The sequence below is a fragment of the Takifugu rubripes genome, chromosome 13, assembly GCF_901000725.2.
Source record: "Takifugu rubripes chromosome 13, fTakRub1.2, whole genome shotgun sequence".
In the NCBI taxonomy this organism is placed as follows: Eukaryota; Metazoa; Chordata; class Actinopteri; order Tetraodontiformes; family Tetraodontidae; genus Takifugu; species Takifugu rubripes.
In genome coordinates, this window is record NC_042297.1 from 12,540,985 (window position 1) to 12,566,944 (window position 25,960).

Consider the following 25,960-nt stretch of genomic DNA (forward strand, 5'->3'; position numbering starts at 1 on the left):
GTTATCTATGCTGTAAATAAAAATGTTTGTTTCAGGAGGCAACGTTTAGTGCTGGTTAATTATAAAGGTAGACCTGTTAATGAAGAGAAAGAAGAACAAAGTGAGATACTGGCCGTTTTTGTCTCTATGTGAATTAGCCTGTTTCTAATGGCATAGATGACAAATATACCAGACAGAACGCACAAGCTGATCAAGAGGTTTTGAGCTGCACATTCCTCTGTGTGACCCTGCTGCTTTGCAAACTGCTGAGAACCCAGCTGGAAATATCCATCCAAAACATCAACCTTCTTTTTGAAGATATCCATTTTTTTTTTTTTTCTTTTCTGGTTTAGCACTGGCTGATATGTTCAGAGAGACATCTTTTTTTATTTTTATTTTTATTTTTATTTTTTTTTATTTTTTTAAAGCTCCACTTTGTTATGCTGACAGATGATCAATGTGACTCATTTAGACGAAGCTTTGCTTCATGACGCCTCGCAACACATCACGGAGCTACTTATTTACTTGTCCAATTAACTACCGTTCTTAGCCTCCATGTTAGCAAGTATAATAACTAATAACGCTGCTAGCAAATGGTGGCTGATATGGGGGCAAGTCTTTTGCTAATTTATGTATCCTAGTCTGGGTTTTGTTTGAAGTTCTGAACAATTTGAAGCCCACCTTTGTCATTTGGTTTTGCAAACGCCAGTAACTAAACATCGAATCTGCACTAATGGCAATTTCCACATCACGGTGAGCTTCTATCAGTGTATTACACTTTTCTCAGGTGAGTCTCTCACCTACAGATAATGAGGTGCCTGGTTTCTTCTACAGGTAACTCGTTTAGATAAATTTGTGAATTGATATATTTGCTTTCCCGTTGCCATTGTTCTGGCCATTCTGTCGGCTGTTGCCATTGTCGGCATGGCCTTTTTCACTTTTTCCATGTAGAGCAAAGCTATATAAACACTGTGATTGCGGAAGCTGTTGGAGGGAGCAGCGTGCTGTCAAACAAACAATGGCCCGCTGGAATTACCTGCCATGGCTCATACACGTCATGGAGCTGCAATCATCCTCATTCACCTGCAGTGTTGGCAACTCCCTTCTGCCTTTTTTGTTTTCTTTTGTCTTCATCTGGGATCAGTCATAGAGAACAACACAATTACTTAAGGATGCTGATTACTATAATTGTTAATCATTTCCCCCATAATTTCTGGAGTCTGCAACAATGCACAGAGGGTGGTCCAAGAACACAAACAAGCATTTGTTTGTGTGTGTATGGGTTTAGAGTCAAATTTGAGTACTTTGATTTTATAATACACATTAGGATTTAGTGGTGTGCCGCTGGGATGTTATGAAACCAAGGTTAGATTGACAGAACTGTGGAAAAAGCTCAGCAGTATGGCCTCTGATATGAAAATCTTTTAGCTTTTATGCAGTCTTGCCTCATTTATATTTTTCAAGCCGTCTTAGCTCGGTTTCCTTTTTAATGCTGCTATAATCCAAGGTTAAGAAAAACCTGGTTCTGTTGACATTTTCAAACCCCCCCCCCCCCCTTTTGAAAATATGCTTCATTGGATGATGGAGATGATGATGAAAGGGGCTCATACGACACATCACAGAAATGCCTTCTGCAGAGTTTGATTTTAAGCCTGAAAAGCTTTGGAATCTTCAGCAAAGAACAATAAAGCTGAATCTTCCTTTTCAGTGTTTGATGGGTAGAAGCTGAGGTGCAGGTACAGACAAGAATTTCTGGATTATTTTCTTCTTAATGCTGTGTGTGGTATTTCTCTCTTATTTATTTATTTTTTTAATTGTGCAGGCATCATTTAAGGGTGATACCTTTTTATTTAACTGAGCTTGTATGTTGTTGGATTTCTGGATGGAAAAGGGCAAATGAGCCAGGAGTCGATCTGTTGGAGTCAATTAGTTTGTGGCATTTAAATTCTTTAATCTTGGTTTTAAATTGACAGATTCTAATTTGGTTCAAAAACAAAGCCCCTAGTTCTTCAATGAACCCAAATTCTTTTCTGCTTGTTTGGGTCTAATAAAAAGCTAAAATATCATGAAAGTGAGTTTGAAAAGAACCCAAAAAAGCTGTCGATCTAAAAACCCTGAAGCGTGAGTAAAGCAGCCCTTTCTTGACGACCATGTGATAAAGTGAAAATCGGTGAAGAAGTCACTTGAATAACTCTCAGAATAAAGAATGTCATGGTGGAAGTGATTGCAACCTTGTCCAGGAATGTGTGCAGTTCCACTAGATGTCTTCCTGCTGTAAAGGGAACAGAAACCTTGGGTTCTTTGCAGCAGCTGGAGGAGAATTTGCGTGTGTATTTGCGTGTGTATGTGCTGGCTGTGCCACACGTGTGGCCTGGATGCTGTTCATCCATTTCTGCTGTCAGATTAGAACTCCCATCCAGGCTGGTCGGTGCTCCTGGTGCTTCAGTCCTGAATGGGAAGCTCCAGCAGCCGCTCGCTGTGAGGTGCAGACCTGACAAGCTTGTGTTGACAGATAAGGCACAGCAGCTTTGGTCAACAACAGAGCTGCGCAATACAAATGCTAATATGCAACCGCAGTGTTGTTCCATCATGTTTGCTACTGAGATTTGATTGAATTCTGCCTCGAGAGCCAACTTGACCAAATCAGATCTCCACTGCTTATCTGGGAGAGCCTCGCTGATGGCTAAAATAGGAAATTGTAATGACTGTGGCCTCTATCAGCATGAGGTTTTCAAGTGTGCAGATGTCCTTCTGGATCCATTCGGAGAAGCTGGCTCCTCCTACAGGCCAGAACTGGCTGGTTCTGACCATTTATTTTGTTCCTGCCTCCAACTGCTTGTTGGCAGTTGGCTTTCAGTGGCACAATGCCACCATTTTCCAGTCCCCCTTGAATTAGGACACTGATCTCTGGAGCATGGCAGTGGCTGCTGTCAGCCATGTACTGTAGTGTGGGCAGGAGAGTGCTGGGCCTGAATAGGAAGATTTTAGGATTACTGCTTCAGACCCTGATGGTCCAGTGTGCAGTTCTTGCCGTTTTGTTTTGGTGCCATTGTGTTTTTATATTACATGGCATAAATTACGGTTGGTTAGGAATAATGTTTCCTTGAGTTTGTTCCCATGTTGGCTCAGAACTGGCAGAAGTTCCAGCATCAATAATAAACTCAAGCTGTCATTACTTGAAACACTTATACAAATACTGTCTATAGATATCAATTAAGCACATTTCTGTAATTTCTAATTTACATGACCTCTACCCCCCCCCCCCCCCCCCCCCCCCCCCCCCCCCGCCTCTGTGGTGGAAGATCAATTTCATGATGGCCCGTTCTGCTTTGTTACTGTTTTACAGCACTACTGTGCTAATTATTAAAGCCATGGCATATTTTCAGGATTTTTAGAGATATTGGCTAGCCAGAATCCAGGAGCTCATTATTTTGCAGCCCCATGGCCTGTGTTCACCTGCGGTGTTTTTCCTATAAATGAACAGAAGTCTTTTAAGACACTAATATGTGGAATTAGTTATTACTTGACACCTACACATTGGTGGAATCTTGAGGTTTTCTTTTAATTCTATGCAGTATTTTCAGGACCAGATAAAGATCTTTCTCATCCACTTATCTGTTCAGCTAATGTACCCACTCGTTCAGGAATTATCAGTGTGCATGAATGTATGAGGCTGTTGTTTGGAAGACCCATTAAAGTCTTCCAGCAGCTGGCTTGCATCGAATCAGTGACGGTTAAATTAGGTTGGCCTTCGTGTACTAATATTTCTCCTTCAAAGCCTGGTCATGTCAAATAGAAACACGGCTCACTGATGACTCCTTAAAAGCCTGATTAAAAAAAAATACATTGACTAATTGAAATTGTCTGAGCGTCTTTGAGTTTCATAAATACAAAAGCATATTGGCTGCTATCATTTCACAGCACTTTCCATTTGCAGGACTTGTAAGAGAGAATTGCTGCAGTGTAAACTGTCACTGCGAAAACGATGAATTAAAATGTGAGGTTTGCTGACGACTGATTGGAATTCAGCTGAGGTTCTCTGGAACCACCAACACGACTGCATTCTTGCCGTACGTCATATTTCCAACTAAGCTGCTGATGAGTTGTAGCAGACCGTGATTAAAGAGTGTAAGCTGTGCAGGTGTGCATAATCTACCTCAGGATGACTGCACCCTGATAGCAGCTAAGACACTGCATCTGAAGTGCTTTATTTTGTGTAAGTAGACCCGCTTCATTCATGATACATGTAAAATCACCTAACATGTAGCTTAGATCCTCATTTAGCTGAATGAGACCACAGTATTGTGATTGATCCTGTGATTAATCTCTTCTGCCCCTTTACATCACCATCCGGTAGCCAACCTCATGTAGCTACGCTGCTCCTAAATGGCTAAACATTTCCTTGTTTATTGGGACATTTCCATGGCATACACACACTTCAAAAATAAAGGTGAGCCTTACAACCCTCTAAAACCATCATTAGTTTACAGATGGGATATACCTCTCTGTAGTGACGCCCCCATTTGAGTGACTATTTCTCAATAAGGTGCAGATGATGAACCAACCCAATATTTCTAGTTTTGATGTCTTAAACATGGTGGACTTAATTATAGTAAACGCTGATCTTGATCAGCACCTGTGTGATGCTCTAAGGGTGACTAATGTGTCATTGCATGGAGCCCGAGGTGGCACCTGATGTTATTAATCAACGTGTTGGTAGTAACAACATTTAAGCTGAACTGCCAGCCTCCTTGTGAATTATCTACTCTCTTAATAATCAATAATCCTATTGTAACCTTAGGCTTTTGGCTAAGGGATACAATGAGGTTAGGATGACCCTTTTATTGTGTTTTTATTTTTTATTGACCCATACAAGAAAGTGACCACAATACATCAATGGGAGTTGAAAGGATTCTTGATCAATGGAACAAAACTTCCTTCCTCTCAGGCTAAGCTCACCTGTTTGTTTTGGTTTCTGAAATGAATTCTTCCACCCAGGAACTGAAAATAAAACAATGAGTTATTGATCACAGGAAAGGATATAAGAGGACAGACGGCAGCCGGAAGAGACAAAGCAGACGGGCTTAACTTTGAGTCCAGCAATGTAGCACATCTAGCGTGGAATGTACAACGATGTATTGCCCATGAAACCTGACTTTCTCAAATTTCTAAAGAGCCCACACTTTTTAACACGTGAATGCTCATTTACAAGAGTACATTTATTATACTATAATTTATATACCGGTAATATGGTGTATATATATATTTATGGCCACTATGAACAAGACCAATTGAGAAGTGAGCTGCAACCTAATAAAATCTGTGATCTGCCACCTTCTGGTGGGAGGAAAAAACTGAATTGTAAATGTATGCAAATGAGGGTGTAAGTTTCATTATCTAAGTGTGTTGATACTGCAAACAAGCTGAAACGCATTTGAGCCACCTCTAGGCTTTGCAATTCATCAGACGATACCGTTACATCATTTGCATATTGATGAAGCCATCACTTTTACTTTCATAAAACTTAATGAATCAAGTGATCTCTCACATTGAGCCATATAAGAGAAATCTTTCGGCCAATGTTCTCAAACTCGCCACGAGGACGGAGTTTAACGGGAAACGGGTATACGGATCTGTTCTCAGATATGAAGGCTACAGGCTACTCGTTAAAACCCAACTTTTTGGACTTTTAAGAACCATTCTTGGAAGAAAAACAGGGCTGTAAGATTTGGATGTAAATGAGATAACAGTTCCATTGACAAATTAAGCTAAATTACTCGATTATATTGTAATATGTTTCATTTTCAAACATACGCTTGGCTTATGTTGTGATTGTGTTTCATAAGAAAAGCAATAGACTTGCTCTTTGCATGCTGGGAAGTAACCCTAATCCCATTTACCGTCTTCCTGTAATTTGCTGACGGGACAATAGAGGGCAAATCCATCAATGAAAGCAATGATTACATCTGTTTTCCTCTTATCTATCTTATCTTCTATATTGTCCTCTGTGATCTGATAACAAAGTCCATCTCAAAACTGTTGACGCAAGTATTATTTCTTTTCGGTCCTCGAGGTCCGTAGAGACATTCGGCCCTTTTTTATCATGGTTTTGTCATTGGCTGACACTAATGTTTTCATTTATTTGGAAAAATAAAGAACCCCTGAAAAGTGTGCTTGACAGAAGTGCTGCACTTTTAGTTTAATTCCACATGAGATGGTTAATCTTGGAACAAATGGGATTAAACCATTTTGTTGCGGTTTGGTAGAGGACGTGTCTGTTCTTCTGTTCGTCTATTTGTCTAGTTCCTAATGATTCTCTCTGAAAGCTGCCAGTCGTCATCATCCATCATTTACTCACAATCCTGTTGGTGAGCTGGAAGCAAAAGCTCAGAGCAAAGTAACAGAATCTGAGAGGAAGGCCTATTTGTGTTACTGGAACATTCATAATCAACAGAACGTATGCACAGGTAGATGGTGTATTTTGCCATGGCTGATAATTCTCTGGTTGTTGAGAAATTGGTCAAAATTAAAGAATTAAATAGGAAAAGTGAGGAAATGTGTAATGTATTGAAATATGCTGGATAGGCATCAACGGGTAGTGGGGTGGAGAGGGTTCAGCTGAATTGTTTAAAAGCCCTTATCACAATCACCTGGAAAATTGACCAGTTGATAATAAATTTGTTCATAAATAAATGATAGAAATCAAAGTTGTATAGCTTTAAAAACTGATGTGTCCTTCCCCTTCTGGATTACATTATTCATAATCTATTAAAGGCTGTCACATCCTGTATGTCAGCATTCTCTACCAGCCCCTTCGTGCATCACTGCTCTTTATTCATGTGTGTTTGCGGTCCTAGAAACCTCTTATACACACACTTCATGGAGCCTCATCATCCGGCCTACCTCTGAGAGCTGGAACTACCGTTCCAGCATCCATTGAAAGAAAGACAAGCACCATCAGTCACACACTAATCGGTTTGAAGCCTATCCACAACTCTGCTAGTTAATGTTTTTTCAGTCTTTTTTTCTTTTGATCAGTTGAGGCAGAAAATGATTTTTATTACCTGGAAGAAGTTTGGATAATTAGGTCTTTCAAAGAAATGGTGGAGGTCTGCTGTTCACACCATTTCTTCCACAGATTTCACACGGCATCATCCTCAGGGCGATAATGACATCATATTTAAATTCCTCTATAGGGCCTCTACAGACACCTTCTCACATATGGAAATATTCTTTCCCCAAGAAGATAAATCGCACACATAATGAGCTGTTAATAAAAGCAGACTCGGGGTAATCACCTGGCGCCAAAGTGTTGTGCATGTGGCGGTCCTCAGGAACTAGTCTTTTATCGATTTCCTCAAGCTATGACTGCACAAGTTATTACCCATCATTTGGTTGGTGCTAAGCTTAAAATTAGTGGGCTGATGATGATTTTAACTTGTATGCTCATTGGCTGTGAATATTAATTTCTTCCTGAAAACAAAACGGGTACGTTCAGTATATAATGAGTTTTAAACCTGCAGTAAAATGATATTACCATCTCCAGGATGGAGGCTCTCCTTCCTTTCTGATTGGAACCTAAGATGTTAGAACCTTGACAGATGCCACTGTTGTGATAAAGGCTTTCTTGGCAGAGGAAGATGTGATGGGGGGCGGCTTCCACCCCGTGGATGCCATGGCAACATCAACCATATATGGGTATATGCATGCGTACTTTATTCAATTAAAGTACACCCTGAAACAAACATGTTCAGCCTATTTTTACAATATCTATAGGATAACCTCACCAGATGTGGGACTGCTTGGAATTCCACCTGCCAGTTGTCAATAGAGGACAAAAGGTGTTTGACTCGTGGACAAATGGTAGCCTGAAAAACCCTCTTGTGATGCAGGATGACAAACTGCAGTGTACAAAAAAACCCAACTCAAACCACACAATGCATTTTGCATTTCTGAGTATAATTCCGTTTTCATGAAGCCGTGCGCAGTTACTGTTAGAAACCAGATAATGGGACTCGGAAATAGTGTCATTCCTGATTACTCCTCATGCTGACATTTCTCAAACTTGACTTTTGTTTGCTCAGCCACTGATTTAGCTTTACCGTACTTTTCTGACAGTCACCCGAGGACTGCTGTCAAAAAGCACTTAACCTATTTAAGTGTTGGCTCAGTTTGTCAATTTGCCTTTATGTTCAGGTGGCCGTAAGCATTTTTCAATTCAGTGCATCTGTCACTTACCATTTAAAGTTGCTTTTATGGTTAAATTGCATACAAAGTGTCATTTGAAGTGTTTGATTGCAAAAGGATATATTTTAAAATGCTATGATGCAAATTTAATTGAGCGACTCGAACTTTCCACAGATGACAAGACTGAGGGTGTGGTGGGGGGAAACCCCCATGAGGAGATTAGAGGACAGAAATGAGCTTCCATATATGTTTAGATGTTGTTTTTTTCTGCTCAAGGTTCAGTGTGCAGGGAAGCTAAAGTAGGCCAGCTGTGGGAGAGCCATTGATTATGCCAGGCACATCATGGGCTTATTTTAGTCCTCCACTGTAGCTTCTGTCCTTGAAGATCTGTGGGGCAAAGATCCAGCCACAGAGGGGAGAAGGAAGCCCCTAATGGCTCCTGTCCTTGAACTAAATATGTGATGGCCCACTGTCTGACATGAATTCTGATGATTTACTTTTAAGAAAATTCATCTTTTGCTGCAGAACATAACCATCTTTTTATATAAAAACTTGACTTGGACAGCTTTGAGAGTACAGACATGTGCAACCTAACGCACCTCTCAAATATACCTAAAATATTTTGTTTCTTTATCCTAATTTCATTGTTTTTTTTGTTTTTTCTGTTCCTCCAGCTCTGAGCTCTGTTATGCAGACCAAAGTTTAATAACTCAGATGATCCAGAATGACACCCCCCCATGCCTTAAAAACAAACCCTTAGAATCTATCCTGAAATGAATAAGAATGAAGATGGGGGGGCTAGGCAATCACAAAGGAACAGTAGTCTCGAATGGCGATCAGGAAGAACTTAGCACAGGGTAGCAGGTAAACCTGGGGGTGGAAGCTAGCTTGATCACGGCTGGTCAAATAAATTATAGCTTTATTTTTAAATGCGAGCCACAGCAGGATTTCACATTGCTTTTTAATTTGATTTGTCAGTTTTTCAAAAAAATAATTAAGAAATCTCTTGCTGTGCGCATCTAAGATCTCTGTGATGTCAGTGTGGAAGGATTTATAAAAAAACTATTTCAAATACGACTGAGAAAATGCATGCATGTAACCTAAAATGTATAAATGACCAACATGTATTCACCTTTACAATCTGTATGTGTTTCTGTTCACTGTATCTACATCACAACTGTTTAAGGTATCCTTCTGGTGTGTCTTCAATCTAACCCCCACAGTAAATGTCATAAATAACACGTATCCTTATAATGCAACTTCCTAACATATGTGAAGGAGGCAACAGTCTTTCTTGCCATCTGAGCAGGATTAGAATATACACTTTAAACAAAAAATGTAAAACCTGCTGTATAAAATGTGTGTGATGTTCTCTGCGGACTATGTGCTTTTATTTCCATCGCTGATCTTGGCTTGGATCCTGGCTATGTTTCTCTGTATCACTGTGGAAGGTAGTTGCCACTGATCTTTCCCTGGACATTATAAAAGAATTTCACAGATCTTCCACATGAACATTTTTAGTATTGATATAAATGTGCAAGTCATTGCTGTCTCTCTTCAAAAGATGCAGTTTTTAATCAACAACATTCTCACCAAAATGCTAAATCTCCACTGCGATAACGAGGACCAACTGGCCGAAACCCTCAAATCTCTTAACTTTGAGACCATTCTAAAGTGCCAAATACTCCGTGTGGAACAATGTTTGTTCATCTACGGAGATGAGAAGAAAGTCTTTTGAAATGTCTCCAGTAAATTTGATTATCTGCCATAAGAACCACACTACCGCTCTGTGTACCTGACTCCTAATGAGTCTTCTCAGACTCGGAGATCATTTTTAACATCAGGGGGTCTGTGATAGTCATGGAGTGTTAATCACCATCATTGTTCCCGCTGCTGGTCGCAGCAGCGCTTCTCCCGCTGCAGCAGTTCTCGGCAGCAGTGCTGTCAATCCGCTCCTTCATTTTCCTCTTGGAGACGTAAACTAGAGCCTCATGGCTAAACGCACAATCCAGTCACATGCTCCACTGCATGTGCAATACACTCATAGCCTTTGATCTGTTTTCTCTCCACAGCCTATTATTTACAGTAGCACTGTCGTGTCTCCGTGACACACGATAACCAGCACATCAGTTTGGTGACGATGCCCGTAGTTTCAGCAGGAGGGATCCCGCTGATGTGTAGAGGTAGGAGCACAAGGTCCAAGTTTCTGCATTAGGGGAGGCCTTTGGAAAATCAATTAGCATTAAGATTCTCTGCCAGGCACTGATAAATAAGCAGGGTCTAGTGTGGACAGCCGCCAGGGTGGATGTGATGGTGTGACTACAGATGGCATTCTCACACCCGCACTGCCCACTGGCATCCTGCACAGCACTTGGGCGAGCACGTGTGGCTTGAAACTAATAAGAGCACCAGATGGACTGAAAAGCCGAGATAGCTGCTGACATACTTCCCGGCGTTCTTTGCAGGCTTGAAAGTGTATTGTTTGTTTTTTGTTCCAAGTAAAAGGATGATTGTTCAGGTTTTTCTGACGCTCTCCTGCATGTCGCATCATCAGTATTCAAGCTCTGTATTTATCGGCACTAATGCGTTTCAGTCTTAATGAGATGAGTTTGAGTCCTAAAGCAATCTTTGCACTAATAAGCTGTTTACAAGCAAATCAATTACAGCACAAAAGATGTGTACAATCAACGCGCAAAAGGAACTATCAAATCGGAGGATTCAAATCTGAGTGCTCACTTGACAGACATTTTAAAGGGATATTTGAAGTGTTAAGATGTATCAAATAAATGTTGTAACTTGAAGCTGTAGGAGATGATTTAATGGACAGAACTTTCAAATTAAAATACATCAGTTTGATCTTCTTGCATAAAAATGAATGATGCTGTCAGCAATTTTTGAAGTCAGTCGATTTCACAAATGCTATTTTAGAGATTAAAACAACACGAGGTTTAGCTGTGCAAACCTCTTGGTCGAACTGATTCCAAAGAAGTCTGGAGATGGAGTTTCACAAATCAATCCCAACTCTGCAGAGATGCGCTTGCGTTATATCTGGGGAGAAAAGGGGTGTGATTATCATTGACTCGGTGTCAGAGAGGGTATGGATTTACATCAAATCAGTAGGAGATTATCACCTCGAAATAAGCTATGCATGTTCAGCACCCGCGTTCCGAGCACTGTGCAACTCTATTGATTTCTACACAAATGTAACACAGTATTTTGTGTGTGCCCCATCAACTGCACTAGCTAGTAGTATTAGTATTACTAGTATTAGTTTGGTATTGCCAGAATTTAAACAAAAAACAAAAGTTGGATGCTTAGTTTTCTACTGTTAATATGTTGAGTCTGTTAAATGCTAATTTGGCATTTTAATTTTACTATGAAATCTTTTGTGTATTTTTAATGAATTTAAAAGCCTCCATGATGCTAATATGGTCCCTTTTGCCATCTGAGTTGTCACACAAATTACACACACAATAGGTCTGACTGCAGCAGTGCAAACAGGAATAAAAATGCATGAAAACAGCGTTACAAGCACTTTAATGTTCTCCCTGCACAAGGGAATATAGATCCAATATGCTATGAAATGGTGATCACAAATGAAAACAACTTTGAGTAAATCCATTAGTCAGACAAATGAAAAACTATTAACTTGAAAAGCTTGAGCTAAGAATGACGAGGTCAGGCCCACACCATGAAGCTCTCGTCCCAGAAGAACAGGCTCCGGCAAAAATGCCATCATCCTTAGCTTCAAAGTCAAAGAGTGTAAAATTAATCAATTGCACAGAGGCGGCTGCACTCCTGCCAACTGTGCGGTGAGTAACACACAGACGCGTTCTACCTTCTCACTGCTCAGCTTGGAGAACCACTGCGCAGCTCTGAAGCAAGGAGCCATGGTGTGCCCACCAGAGGGGTCTTCGGCGGTGACCAATTTTTCCACTAGCTAGTCCAAAAACCAGCATTTGCTGTTTTTTTTGTTTTTTTTTGGCTGGGCTGAAAGGTCGAGTCTTGCAATTACCTCTTGCCTTGTAAACATTTTGTCCTCCATGACGGTGTCCTGCCAAGAGCTGTGAAGCCGAGAAGAACTCACTTCAACGCGCTTATTAGATAAGAATCCTGGCTTTATAACCACAGAGGCAGAACCATTCCATCGTAGCCAATGTGCACTTTTAGCTTGGTCTCAAGCTGAGACTTTGCTTTCGTTTAACCAGCTCCTCAGATATTTCTCTCTAATAGACTATTAAAGGCAAATCTGTGGCATCAAAGAGAACGTTCACATTTTAGCAAAGGGCAAGGGAGGGTGAAGGTCATTAAATAAAATAATCAATGATGATATCAGCCACAAATGTGTGTGTAAAGTACATTCCGAATGCTGTAATTGCACCAAGCTGAATGTTTAATGTTGCACTTAAACACATGTGTGAAATTAGCCCAAGAGAGCGTGAAAATGCTTTGCAAACAATCCTAGCAACAGTGACACGTGTTTTTATGCTGCACGACTCATTAGGATGCAGCAGAACCCTTAAGCCACGTTGTGTTTCCATTTAATTAAAGAATTAACTTCTGTTGAGGCTTTGTTCCAGGCAAGTAGCACTTCCTGAGAAACTAATCAGAGAACTGGGGAGAAGAATGACAAAGCTAAGAACATTCCACATTTACATTCTTGCTATATTAAACACTGGTCTGAAAATGGCAAAGAAAGGAGGGAAAGAGGAAGATGAGTGCTGCAGCCACCACTGTCAAATGGTTGTGATGAGACCAGGACACATTGAATACAGAGCCAGTGGAGCTCCAGGGTCCTGATAGATGTAAATGATGGGATGCTTTTAATTGTATGTTTCTGTGACTATAAAATTCTAATGTTATTTGTCCTTTAGTTGCCCTTTTATACCAATCGTACAACTTTTTAGATGGGAAAGGAAGAAATTTGATCACATTTAAATTAATCTTGAATTATGATTGGCCAGTAACTATAATACATTGATATTACAGTTTATTGGACATTTGCATCAGCTGATAAATGGAAGCAAAATAATATTGACCTGCGCTCAGCTTCGAATCATTACTCCGCTCCCTCACAAGTCATAATGTAACCTCAATTGTTGTAAATGAGTCGGTTGCATTTACTGCTCATGAAGTTGTTGGCTCGCGTCACCATAAGACCAAGACCTAATGGAAGATAAATCGAGACCATCAAGAAATCTGCAACAGTGGAGGGAAGGTGAACAAAAGATGCCCGACGATGATTTTCAGATTTAATCGTAAATGTGACTTATAATAAAGGACATTTCAGAAAATAGGGCCTAAAATTGTTTACTTTCACAATAAAATGCCAAGTCAGAACCTCACAGAAGTGATAATGGAGAGCCAAAGTAATAAGCTCCCAACAACAAACGCATCATGCAAAGCAAGCCTGCCTTCCTCCCCTGATGCTCTGCAGCAGCACAAGCTGTTGTATGGCTTTAAAAACAGAGCCTCCCTGCGTAATAGACTGCAGAACAGCACGTTTCCCAGGGCAAATTGTTCCCTTTTCATCTTGTAAAGACATTGGAAAAACTTTGTGTGGAGATTGCATGTTGTATTTGACAACACAATCGAAAAGACACGCAAGTCAAATGAACTGGTGAACCAGAATTGTTTGTAGGCATAAACGTGACTGGTCTTTGTTAAGTGGGACAAATTACAGCCTCCTCACGACCCAGGAGAGAGTCTAATGAATCAGACTGGATTGGGTTTGAGGTGATGTTTTATCTGCAGCAGTTGAGCATGAAAACACCCGCAAATCAAAGGTGTCTGGAGCCATTTTTAAACATGCACGGGAAGAATAACTGAAAAATACATATATATATATATATATATAGCTGTTATGAATTATGCAGTAGTTTATTTTCATCCCAGTTCCAGGAGTAAAACCTTATCTTGCTCGGATATAACGTTCTTCTCCAGGTTGCTTGTTCATGTTGAATTAAGGTTTCAGTCAGTTTGGCTTATTAAGAGTCCCACTGAATAGAGTACATTTATGATATAAATTAGGAATGAGATCAGTGCGATCCACACTGTATAATTTCTGAAGTGAGAAAAGACATTTAGACTCGTGGGAAGTTGGATAAGACAACTGCTTAATCAGAGATTCTCCTCATTATTATTGTTATACAGCACTTTAAACACTGTCTTTAAAGCGGTTTGAGTAAAATCACCCATTTTATTGTAGTGATTTCCTTTCCTTCAGGTAGTGATCGCTGTTATGCTTGGAGAGATTATGAGACAGTTACAGCCTTCCTGGCTTGTCTCACTCGCTGTGTGCTAACTTTCAATTAAACACTCTGTTGGGAGTCAAAGTGCTGCAAGGCAACACCATCAGCAGCACGTCGTAACACTACAAACATAAAAGCTGCTAAGTTCTAACTTAATCATACGCGATGCTGAACTGACTGGAGTAACGCGATGTAATGTTTGTGTTTACTGGACGCTTGTGTCCGACTCCTGATGTGCAGGTTAAGCCGCATGATTGCTATACAACGCTGTAACACCCAAAGGTCTGAGTGCCCAGTGATGGGCTGGTGACCTGTCCGTGGCGTTTTGCTGCCTTTTTTCCTGATGTAGTGTTTTATTTGTTCTGGCAGCCCTGACTGATCGAGTCCTTGGGAACTTTTCCCATCACAGTGACTATGTTTTCGAATCGTGACATAAGCTTTAATAAACTGTTTTCACTGGGTTTTTCTGTTGCTAAGGGAGGGACTTTAACTTTAGTTTTTAGCAGATGCATGTTTATAAATGATTCAAGACTAATATCCTGGTTGGAACCAGAGATGTCAGTTTTTTTACACTTGACGGCTGGGAAAAAACCCACATTATGCTCTTGGTTTTTGGGGCCGAGGAGCAGCAGCTGCAATATATGGTCAATAAAAGAAATATAAAATGCAAGAAACTAATTTGGCATGCCTTAAAGTTGATTTATTGCATTACATCTCATATGTATCAGTCTTTAGAGGAGCATGACTCAAATAATATGGGGCTCTTGCCTTGGCCTTGAACATTGCTCTTTTCAATTAAATATTTAAATTTTAATTCTGGCACTATTAACACCCAGTATGAAAAAGTCAAAGTTCTCTTGTGACACATTTTCTTTCTCATCTTCCTTATGATGGCTGGATGTGGGTGAAAATCTTCCTATTCTGTTTTTCACATCTTTGCACGTTATCTAATCTAATTTGGCTTAGGGGACGAAAAATGTTGCAGACTATTCTCCTGGAGACCCATGTGTTGCCTGATGTCATGAAGGAGCATAAGCACCTAATACAGAACACCAACCAGAGCTCGCTCTTGTACTTGAACTGTAAATAAGCCAAGGACGGAGAGGATATGACCCTTTAACCCTTCCTGCAAATTAAAAGGTATAAAGATGGTAAAGGGAAAGGTATAGAAGATGGTGTGGGACCAGAGATGCTGTGTGGTTTGGAGACAGTGGCAGGGAGAAGCAGAGCTAGAGGTGGCAGAGATGGAAAGGTTGAGGTTGTCTTTGGAGAAATGAGCAGAGATGGGATCAAGAATAGGTCCATCAGAGGGACGGCACATGTCAGATGTTTGAGATTAAGTCAGGGAGGCCAAACTGAGATGATTTGGAGAATAAATGACTAAACTAGGGGAATAATGCAGAACTGAGAACCAAGAATAGATAGGTGGACATGACATTAGCTGGAGAGAGAAGAAGATGCAGAGGACAGAGCAGGATGAGATGTTTGTATTGTGTATAACAACGCAAAGCTTGACCTCAAATTCACATATTGGCAGTATTTGGTTATATATTTATATGATATCACATTATCTCTGTACAAAAACGGAGCATTGCAGCCACATTATTAGTGACCTCTTCACCCACTTTTACTTCTATCAATCATCTAAAATGATTAAAAAGCTTCATCACTGTAAAACGAACTGATCATTTCATTTGAAGTTTGACCATTTAAATGCTCTATAAATCTGCGTCCTACTGACTGCAGAAATACTTTTATTTCTTGCCCTTTGTAATATTTCATTCACTGTAACAATGTTCTTCTGACGTTCCTACTGCTCTTTCTAATTAGCTTAAATAATGAGGCTGCTGAGGCTGTATGCATTAATGAGCAGAGAAAATCTCAAAGTTAAAGCTATTAAAATGAACCCCACCTTGGGCCAACCTGCATCCAAACTATTTGATAATCACGTAAAAACAGAAATCCATCTTCAAACTGTCAGCACTTGCGCATTATGTATATCATTCACAATGTGGTCAAATTTTACTTTGGCTAACCCTAAATCAAGTAGTAATTCAACATATAAATGTGGAAAAATCATGAATGAAATTGTAACCTTTGTCCAATTTGATGCCAGCAATGAGGCCCAACATTGAGGTGCTGCTAAAATCCATTATATCTATATTTTGTCAGCAAAAATGTTGCTTTTCTTAAATCTAATTCAAAACTTTAATTACTGGGATGTGGTTGGATGACATTCTTTTCTGGGCTCAACGTGGGCCACTAGATGAGGCGGTACAAAATCCAAAAATGATATTAACCTGGGTCCCTTCTATGGGTGCTGGAACGTAGCACCACAGGGGCCCAGAATGGACACGACTGATTGTAATTGCAAGTCTTTGTTAATAGCACGCATCGCTGTAGTTGCTTTGTTCTATCCCTTTTGCAATATAAAATGTTTTATTTCCAACAAACTTTTGGACTGAAAACTCTGCGTATCCAGTGGGATATTCAATTGCACCTTGGGAATTTGTACTTTGTCAGAAAATTATTTGAATATTTATTCTTGGACTTTAAAGACATAAAACCCCAGCTTTGATATAAGTATCAACATTATTTTGATATCTGTATGACTGATTTGTTTAAATTAATAGTAATGTACTGGAAAATGAAGTTTGTGTTTAGTTATTTACAATAAATTTGCCTAATGGATGAAAATCTGGATTTTGTTCAGTAACTTTATTAGTTTGCATTAATGGAGAGCTCATTATGTTTATCAAAATAGAACAATAAGAATGATAGTGATTGAAACACATGATAATCATGAAGACAAAAAGCTTGTCTCCTTTTTGTACAGTTGGTGTAATTAGCTGCTCCCCGTAACAATAGCTGAGCTTCCATCTTCTAGAAGCGGGACAAGATGATGGCATCATTTTCAGCATGAACGTTTTGAGGCGTTCTTTTAGCGCTTGAGGACATGAATCTTGGGCTTTCAAGTAGATGCTGATGATGATTCCCTGTAGTTCTTGACATAATCTCTCAACATGGATGGACTGCTGTGAGGTAAGTTTCTTGACAAGTGCAGGATGAGGATATAACGTCTATTGACAACGACGCACCGCCGTTACAGCTGCTGCGATGCGTCATTCAAATCCCATTTCTCCGATTTCCCACAAATGAAGCTCTCAACAGGAAGTCTTCCCAAACTACTTAACTACTATTAGCTTAACAACACGGCATATTCCATTACGCGTTCCTAAAAGCAGAAGATGATCACGACATCCTTCCAAATGTCGACAGGGTTTTATAGATGTTTGATTCATATGATGACTTATGTCCTACAATGATAACATTTCCCTAATATTGGTGCACTGAAGGTGTTTTAGAGATGCTGAAGAAGACACAGAAGACAGATTACATTTGTCTAATTCCCACAAAGCTCATAAGACAATGGCCGGGGGAAAGTCTGTAATTCTCAGTGTGGTGTGGGTAAAGGAGCAGTCTGGCTTCATATGTGCCATTCGAGGTCATTTAGTATCAGCGTGGCCCTCTGGCCGCTGGGATTATCTACCTGAATTTTCCATTAATCACTGACAGAAGTCACTTCTTCTGGCTATTTATGCAAGGGCACCATCTCCAGAACAAGCTGCAATGCATTTTTCTGTCGGTCTGTGGGGAAATAAAGGATAGATCGCACTGCACTCTTCACATGTGACTAAAGGCGGCAGATGATGACTGATAGGAAAGGAAAAGAAATACTAAGAGCACTTTAGTGGGTAATCTGGGATTAGGCTTGGAGAAAGGGTAAGAATCTTCAACACCACAAAGCTGCTGGTCTTTCAGATAAAACTTTGGACATCGATGCTTCCCTTTGGAGTTCTACTGGATAGAGCAAATGGAAAGGGAATGGATTATTTTTAACTCGTCCGGCATGAGAAAGTCAGTAGATTCCCACAAAGGTGCTGAAGACTGTGCTGCAGAATGGCTTATGGGCTTTTTTCAACCCCATATCAGATAATGACACCGACTTCAAAAGATAGGGTGGAATGGCTCAAAGAGGCAAACACACGGTGGGTATTTTGGGCACAGATAACACAAAGGATATAAATGAATGAATAATTAATTCAATCTATGACGTAATGTGTAATCTGGTTCCATTAATAACGCTTTCACTCTCTCTGCTGCTCATAGATAAAATACTGCATGTACCTGCAGGACTTGCAGCTTTGAGACCACATGTTTTTGGAATGGAGGTGTTTAAAAAGTCATGAAGTACTTCCTCCCTGTGTTGTTGTAATGGGGGGATTCAAGAATATTACCCATGTGAGGTTTTCCTTTTCAATCCATTTGTGCCATTGGAAAAAGTCCAGACATATACTGGTGGGCACAAGAGGCGTTGATTTCATTGTTTATGTCGCTCTCCATGTTTAAACTAACTTTTTCACATGGTAGGTGATTATTTGCAATATTGGCCAAAGTACAGTTTCAGCCTTCGTCTGAAAGAAGGGCTGTCCTTGAAGGCACCGCGGAGGCTTCAGGGAACTGAATGCTGTCGGGAATTTTCAGTGTTTCTAAGATCTGCTTGTTGCCATTCAAGCAAGACCTCCAGCAGAGATTTTTTTAAACTTCTATGTGCTTCTATTTTTTTTGTATGTAAATTATGCTGAAATTATGATTTTTAAAAGGTTTATTTCCTATTTGGTATGTTTGTGCCCCCTGTTTATTAAAGCATCACAAGGTTTATTGAATTGTAATGTTGATTATATCAAAAGTAATCACCTAACACAATAATAACTACATTATTCACGTTTTTAAAATTCAAGATACGTTATTAAACTAAAAAATCCATTGTTCATAACAGCAGCTGTTCATGTTACATTTATGGTCCCACGTCAACAGCCAAGGTGTGAATTTCAGGATTTAAGGGGGAGGAGTCCATATGGCCTCCCACAACAGACAAATATGATCTCACCGTTGTTTTTCTGGCATAATGCACCACGGAGGATTTTTCTGCACTCTGTTTACTGAAAGGCAACACGTCATTTGTACTCTAATAATCCCAAGCAGGAGATGGCTATCAAGGTTCAATCATCTTTAAGCACTTCACTCAATTAGAAATAATCACAGCTCCATTTGTGTAAATTACACATTATGGCATAATACAAATATTAAAAAAAAAAAACACAGGACCATAAACCATCAGCTGTGTTTAGTGCTGCTCTTAGAGGCACTGATTTTAAAAAGGCAGTTGCATAATGAAGCAAGTATAATGAGATGACTCAGTGGGTTATGATGCGAGAGAGATAAGACGCATCACACGCAGAATACTTTCTACCGCTGGCTGTAACTATGAGGACGCGTCTCCATACGGAAGATTACATGATTAACAGCAAATCTGTAAATTTAGGAGGACATTTGTCCGCAGTGTGGGACAGTTGATGACTTATTAATGCATTGTGTTCTTGCTTTATGAGTATTTAACCTTTTTAAAAAGTTTTTATTGCACAAGCCTTGGCAATATGTTTCATGATGCTGTCGGTCTGGAAAATGAGATGCTGCTGGATTTTTGCCATGGAGGAGCAAGTGCCTAATGCTCAACTATAGGAAAGCAAAAAAGAAGGCTTGATAGTTCTGAAGAAGCAAAATGCACTTAGCTTTCCAGCCCTTTCTTTTTAATCCTTATTTGCTGCATTCATTTTGCACCAAGAATAAAAGCCGCCTTTTTGGTTATAACCTTTAGTGCCGTTATAAACATGTTCAGCTTCTACATATTAATGGGTAAATGAGAGAAATCTCACTGCAATGAGAAAACGTGCCTGAGGGCTTTTGCTCAAGACCCGAGATTAGGGAAACAATTGAAGCAGAGAAGAATCTGCACCTTCATCTGAACACTTAATGGTGTGACTACTTCTTTCTCTTCTTCCGGGTGTCATCTTTCAGCACAGTTACTTTTCTTGGGCTCTTATTGGTCAATATGAGACGGTAACCCTCCAGTAAGTTGTGTGATTGTGTGTAATTCATTTGTTTGCTGTAAGAACATTGGTATTGATGTCATTTGAAACTTAAAGGATTCTGCCTCCTGATCTGACCCTCTAGTCGCCAAGAGCTTCTGCACAAAACTACTGAACAGACAAATTCACTCTCTGCTCAAGATTAAATGTAATAACTTTGTTCCCTTTGATTTGATTATTGCACTTTGGAAAACATCACATGCTGAAGAATATCAGCAAATAACTCAAACTTTCTAATCTGTCTTTCCCCAGAGCTGCACTTTGAGACAAAAAGAAAAAAAAAAGCAAATTCAATCATTTCAATCAGCCTAATTGTTGCATTTTTGTATTGCTTTTTCATTATGAGGTGTGAGCATGCAGACTCAAGAGGAAACATATCTTTTCTGGCTTTGTAAGGGCAACACTCAATACTCCTAATTATTTTTATTGCTGCTGTTTGCAAGTTGACACTAATGCGCTCCTGCATTTGATATAAACCTCTTACAGAATTTCTTGGGCAGTGGCAGCATCTTGATTCATCCCTGATATTATCAGTATTAATGTTCTACAGCCTGGTTTAAAGTGAATAGCTCACAAAAATCTCTTCAGTTCAGTTTGAGGGGTTGGTGCGAGTGGGTTGGCATTCCATTCACACTGCTGCAGTCCGCAAAAGAGAGATGTTGCATTTACCCCCCCCCCCATCTAAATTGTACCAAGGATGATTACCTCTGCCTGTCTGAAGAAAGTTGAGAGCAAAAGTGGGTCAGGCTCGGGATAAGTGCTTCTGGATTTGACAAAGGAATCACACCACCCAACTTGCTGGGACAATTCATGTCCATCATGTCCAGAGATGAGTTGCTGTGCAGCCTGATTATTGCCTCCCGGCAACAGTTTTTGTGAACAATGCACCAGTTTACACTGTTGGTACCCACTCAATACACGTTATTCTGCTTTCACAGCTGGCTCGAGTAAAAGCATCAAAGCCACCTGCCAGAAGCCCCCTCTGGTATGAATGCAGAAAACCATTTTAAAAATTCTGGCAAAGCAAATGCAGTTTCGAGATGAGGGTTTGTGGAATCATTGCAGCTCGGTCACTACTGAATGGCACCACTTTAGAATGCACACTGCTGTATTTGCGCGCTGGCAAAACTCTTTTTTGTTGTTGTCGCTGTTGTGGTGCAAGTACCTTGAAGGAACACATTAATCATGCTCCCAGAGAAGTGACAGTGAACGAAGATTCAACTGTGGCTGACAAAATGAAGTTAGAGCATTGATTCCCCTGAGTGCTATTAAGGTGTCCCTCTGGACGTGCCCCCGGTTTTTATAAGACTCCAATAGTGCAGACTCATAACCCTCAGATGCTCTGCACCCCCACTGCTGAACCCATTAAAGCCAGATTGGACATAAACTACATCACAGCATTGCTGAAAGGTATAACACTCACTGTTTACTGAGGCTTCACCTCCACCTCTCTGTTTTAACCACCTGATGGCATGTTCAAAACTGCCAGTGCTACTCTGGGCTTCTTCTAAGGATAATATACTTAAAGTGTGTCACGGTTAAACCACAATTCATTTTGAGCCATGTTCCCCCACATCGCTAAAACCCCAAAACATTGCTCTCTCCCAAAGTATGGTGAGGAAATATCAAAGACAAACATTTTAGTTAATTAAAAAAACGTCTTTCTTAGATGTCAAGTTTGTAAGATTTTCTCTCAAGGACTAAAGTGTGTGTGTGTGTGTGTGTGTGTGCAAGAGCTCCCACCAGACAGGCCTACAAATGGTTTCAGTTGATTTGCTTGAAAATAAGATAGAAAATAATTTTGACTCTTGCGTGGATGCGCATCTACTTGACCAGTGAATGAAGATCCCGATCTGGGCAGGTTCAGTTGTATTTCTGAGGTCAGCCTTTGTAAAATACAACAGCACAAGAAGAAAAATGAAGAAAACCGCACCTGTGTGTTCTCGTACTCGCTAATAATAATAATACAAGAACTAAAATCTCCATCCTACTAGCAAACTGGCATTTTTGGGAAATGAGGACATTTCAACTGGTCGTCAAAACTTCAGAGGATGGTTGAGGGTTAAATTATTTAACGGTTGAGGTTAGATTTGGATTTAGTGAAAGGAGCTGGGTTATCCATTATGCCAATAAATTCCTCACATACATAGAACTACAAGAATGTGTACAGTAGCAATGTGATTATTTTGTCTTTAAAAGGGGGGGGGGGTCCCAGGGGGTCTGCCCCTGGGACTCGGCAGTGTTCCCTAACCGGGTGATAACATTCAGCTTTGTGTTCAAAGCCCTGTCAGAAGTTTGTGTCTACCTGGGTTGCATTATTTTTCTGCACTCAGTAATAGAATCAGCCTTGTCATCACAATCCTGCCTCCTAATTTGACTGCGTGACGCAGCAGGATGCCACGTCACAACATCTGTGTGCCACCGAGCAGAGGATTCACTGTAACGCACTATAAATGAACTATGTCTGGGGAAATTAAAAAAAATAATTAAGAGAGAAACAAAATGGAGCCATAGCAGACAACAATCCTGCAGCATATTACAATAATATAGGTATAGCAAGTTATATATGCATGTCATTTTTGGTTTTTCCAGATACTGAAGGCTCACTTTATCTTCAAGCTTCAAGCCAACTCATGTTATGTCATTTGTTTTGTAAAAGAAGACAACAATTGTGGATTATGACTTCCAGCTTTAAAAATGCAGCCCCAAACTCTCTCAAACTGCACAGACAGATGGTTCTCTCGCTCTGTTCCTGCAGGGCATGCTCCGAGATTTTGCATCAGAGCAAATGGAGCATTAAAGCTGGTGTTTTCTGGATGTTCCCCACTTGTTTTTGCTCACTTAGAATAGACACTAAGCTCCGCCCACAAACACAACAGCGTCCTCCACAAGGCGAACTTGTCAGTTTTCAGCAAACTGGTGTGCATCCACTTTTCTTTCTGGTCTCCCTTGGTTTTTGTATTGTGGTTGAGGTCCACTGACTGGAGTCATTACACATTGAGTGAACTGGGCTGTACTAGCTGATTTGATGAGCACATGATAAATATATATGCACACAGATATGAAATGGCTCCTCTCTTCCACTGTAGGCCAATCTAGGCGTGCTCTTAATGGTTGAGGAAACAGAAAAAGCCCAGGGAGACCCAAAAAGGTCTATTGAAGCTGGGGATTGAACCCACAACCTTCTTGTGGTGAGGCAATAATACTGACCACTGTGCCTCCAGGCGAAACAGTTTAAAAATGCAGGCAACAGGTCCCAAAGAGCTAAACAGAGCTAAATAACATTCATTCACAAATTCTAAAACAAATCTACTGCATTTTATTCGAAGAATAAAGAAGGTATTGACCTGACGGTACTGGGCTGAAGTGGAATTGGCGCTAAATTTCCCAGTACTGGGTGTTCCTCTTAGAGCACTGCTGTTTCCGCTGTTCACCCTTGTAATTGTGTTTCTTGCTGCTTTGCTTCTTGCAGCTCCGTCTCACCATCATTGTTTTTCAGAACGTAGTTTTAGGATTATTCTCTAGCTGCCAATTCACCTGCACAGTAGTGACTCCTGTGACTTTAGGCCTATGTATATCCCGGCGCTGCTTCCCAGGCCAAGATTGTTCAGTTGGGGTAACGCAACAGCCAACCTCACGGCTGGGGATTTTCTCACGTTTGCCTGAATCCCAACTAACACCGTGTTTACCTGTGCCTCGGCTTCTTGATCCTTGTGAGACTTCTGTCTCCTTGCGTCCAATCCAACACTCGGCTCTCACTGCCAGAATCACTCCAATTTTAAATCTGGCCTAACTATGTAGACCTCATTTCTAGCATAACTTATAAATAAAGATGTGTTTTATGCCCACGCCATGTCTCTATAGTAACCAGTCATGGAAAGACCAAAAAGGGCCTTTTTTGGATGTCAGGTAGTTTGTGTGATGACTGTCAAACAAACTTGGCTTTCATTTCCCCAAAATGAGCCAATTATCCCAGTGTTCAGCCTGTACTCTGCCAGTACCAGTAGCTGTAATCCTATGTGGACATATTAGTGCACATTTTGAAAACACCACAACAATATTGCAAAGCGACAAACTGTACCAGCTCTCACCAAAACAATCCTGATTGTGTTTCAACAGTCTAAAATTCCTTTCTCCTCATCCTCCTCGCAGCTCTGCAACCTGCGATTAAATGTTTTCCTTTGTGGTTTTGTAGTTGTGAAACTGTGGATCATGTTGAGAAATGCTGCTATTGTTTACAGACTAATTTGAAAAGGTGAAACAATGACCTACATCACAAAGCAGACCATCCGGTGTGGAGCACACGGCATAATCACAGAGCCGAATGTGCCGCTAGCTTCGATTTTGATGAAGGTAACCTAGACAAGCTGACAATGTACACAAATTAGAGGCAGCAAAAGAATGCTATGATTAATGGCTCCCAATAAGGACAGGCCTCAGAGGAGAGGGGACTGTAGTAGCAGCGCTCATAAATCCCAGGGATTGTGAGAATGGAGAAGGTGGGAGGAAGATAAGTCAAAGTGGAGGATGTTATGGGGGTGCAGAGAGGAGAATCTCGATCATCTGTGCCTCTGATGTGCTAGAATTTCCCCACGAACATATCTGTATTTTCCCACTGTCAAAGCGTCGTCATGTCCATTAAATCTGCTCTAATTTGTTAATCTGTCTCGAGATCATTCGGAGGATATTCTCTGCGTGACAACAGCCTTCTAACTTTCCCTCGAAAAAACCTTTCTCACCTCCAAAACTGCAAGTGTTGTGGACAGGGGGATCTTGACAGACAGAATCTTGACGAGATTGGCAGATATTGCTCCCGTGGTGCAGTTAAAAACATGTTAGAGATAAACACATTGGCAGCTCGCTGGTGATGCCAAAACGGGACTGACCGGACGCGCTCAAATAACAAAAAACGGTGAGATTGTGGCAAGAAGAAAACCCCCGCTGCTGTGATTTGGATCGTTCCGCCGTTCCTGCACAGGCAGACGAGGTGAGAGCGGCGCACTCCAGCAGACGGACCTGAGAGTGGATACGCGCATGCCGAGGACTGAGGACAGAGCAACTCCAGCACAAATGGATATTTACTTCACTTTGTTTTCCCTTTTCTTTTTTACCAAACCAGGTAATCGCAGACTTTTCGCAAATCTGCAAATCATTTTTCTGTTGCGCATTAACATTTTTACGCACAAAGCGCCTTATGTTAAATGTGCCTTTTGACTGCCAATATTTTTTAAGTGCCATTTATCGAGTTTCTTTGTGAGAACACGGGGTGTAAAAATAGAATTGGTAGAGTAATTGACACCTGCAGTTACCTCTGAGTGCGCGCACAGTGCGTCCACAGCGAGCACAGGTGTTGGCGGGGAGACAACGTTGCGTTTTTACGGGGCGAATTAATTACAACATGTCTTTTCACAACGTGCTATTTTTTTTAAAAGAAATGTAATGTCTTTCCTGTAAAAATGAATTTGCATTTCATTTAAAAACCTTCTCGGTTTAATCGCGCCAGCGTGTTTTAACCGGACTTCACCGTGTAACGGTAATTTCGCCCCCTCTCTT

At 40.6% G+C, this 25,960-nt stretch overlaps 1 protein-coding gene across 1 annotated transcript in view; it reads left to right on the forward strand.

The window, feature by feature from the left end:
* Positions 1-25,960, forward strand: part of LOC101068019 (protein kinase C-binding protein NELL1) — a 160,053-nt gene that overhangs the window by 3,740 nt on the left and 130,353 nt on the right. Inside the window, exon 2 of the mRNA XM_011609877.2 lies at positions 25,386-25,526. Within this exon, the coding sequence (XP_011608179.1) occupies positions 25,442-25,526 (85 nt within the window). The 5' untranslated portion in view covers positions 25,386-25,441. The remainder of the gene's footprint in view (positions 1-25,385; positions 25,527-25,960) is intronic.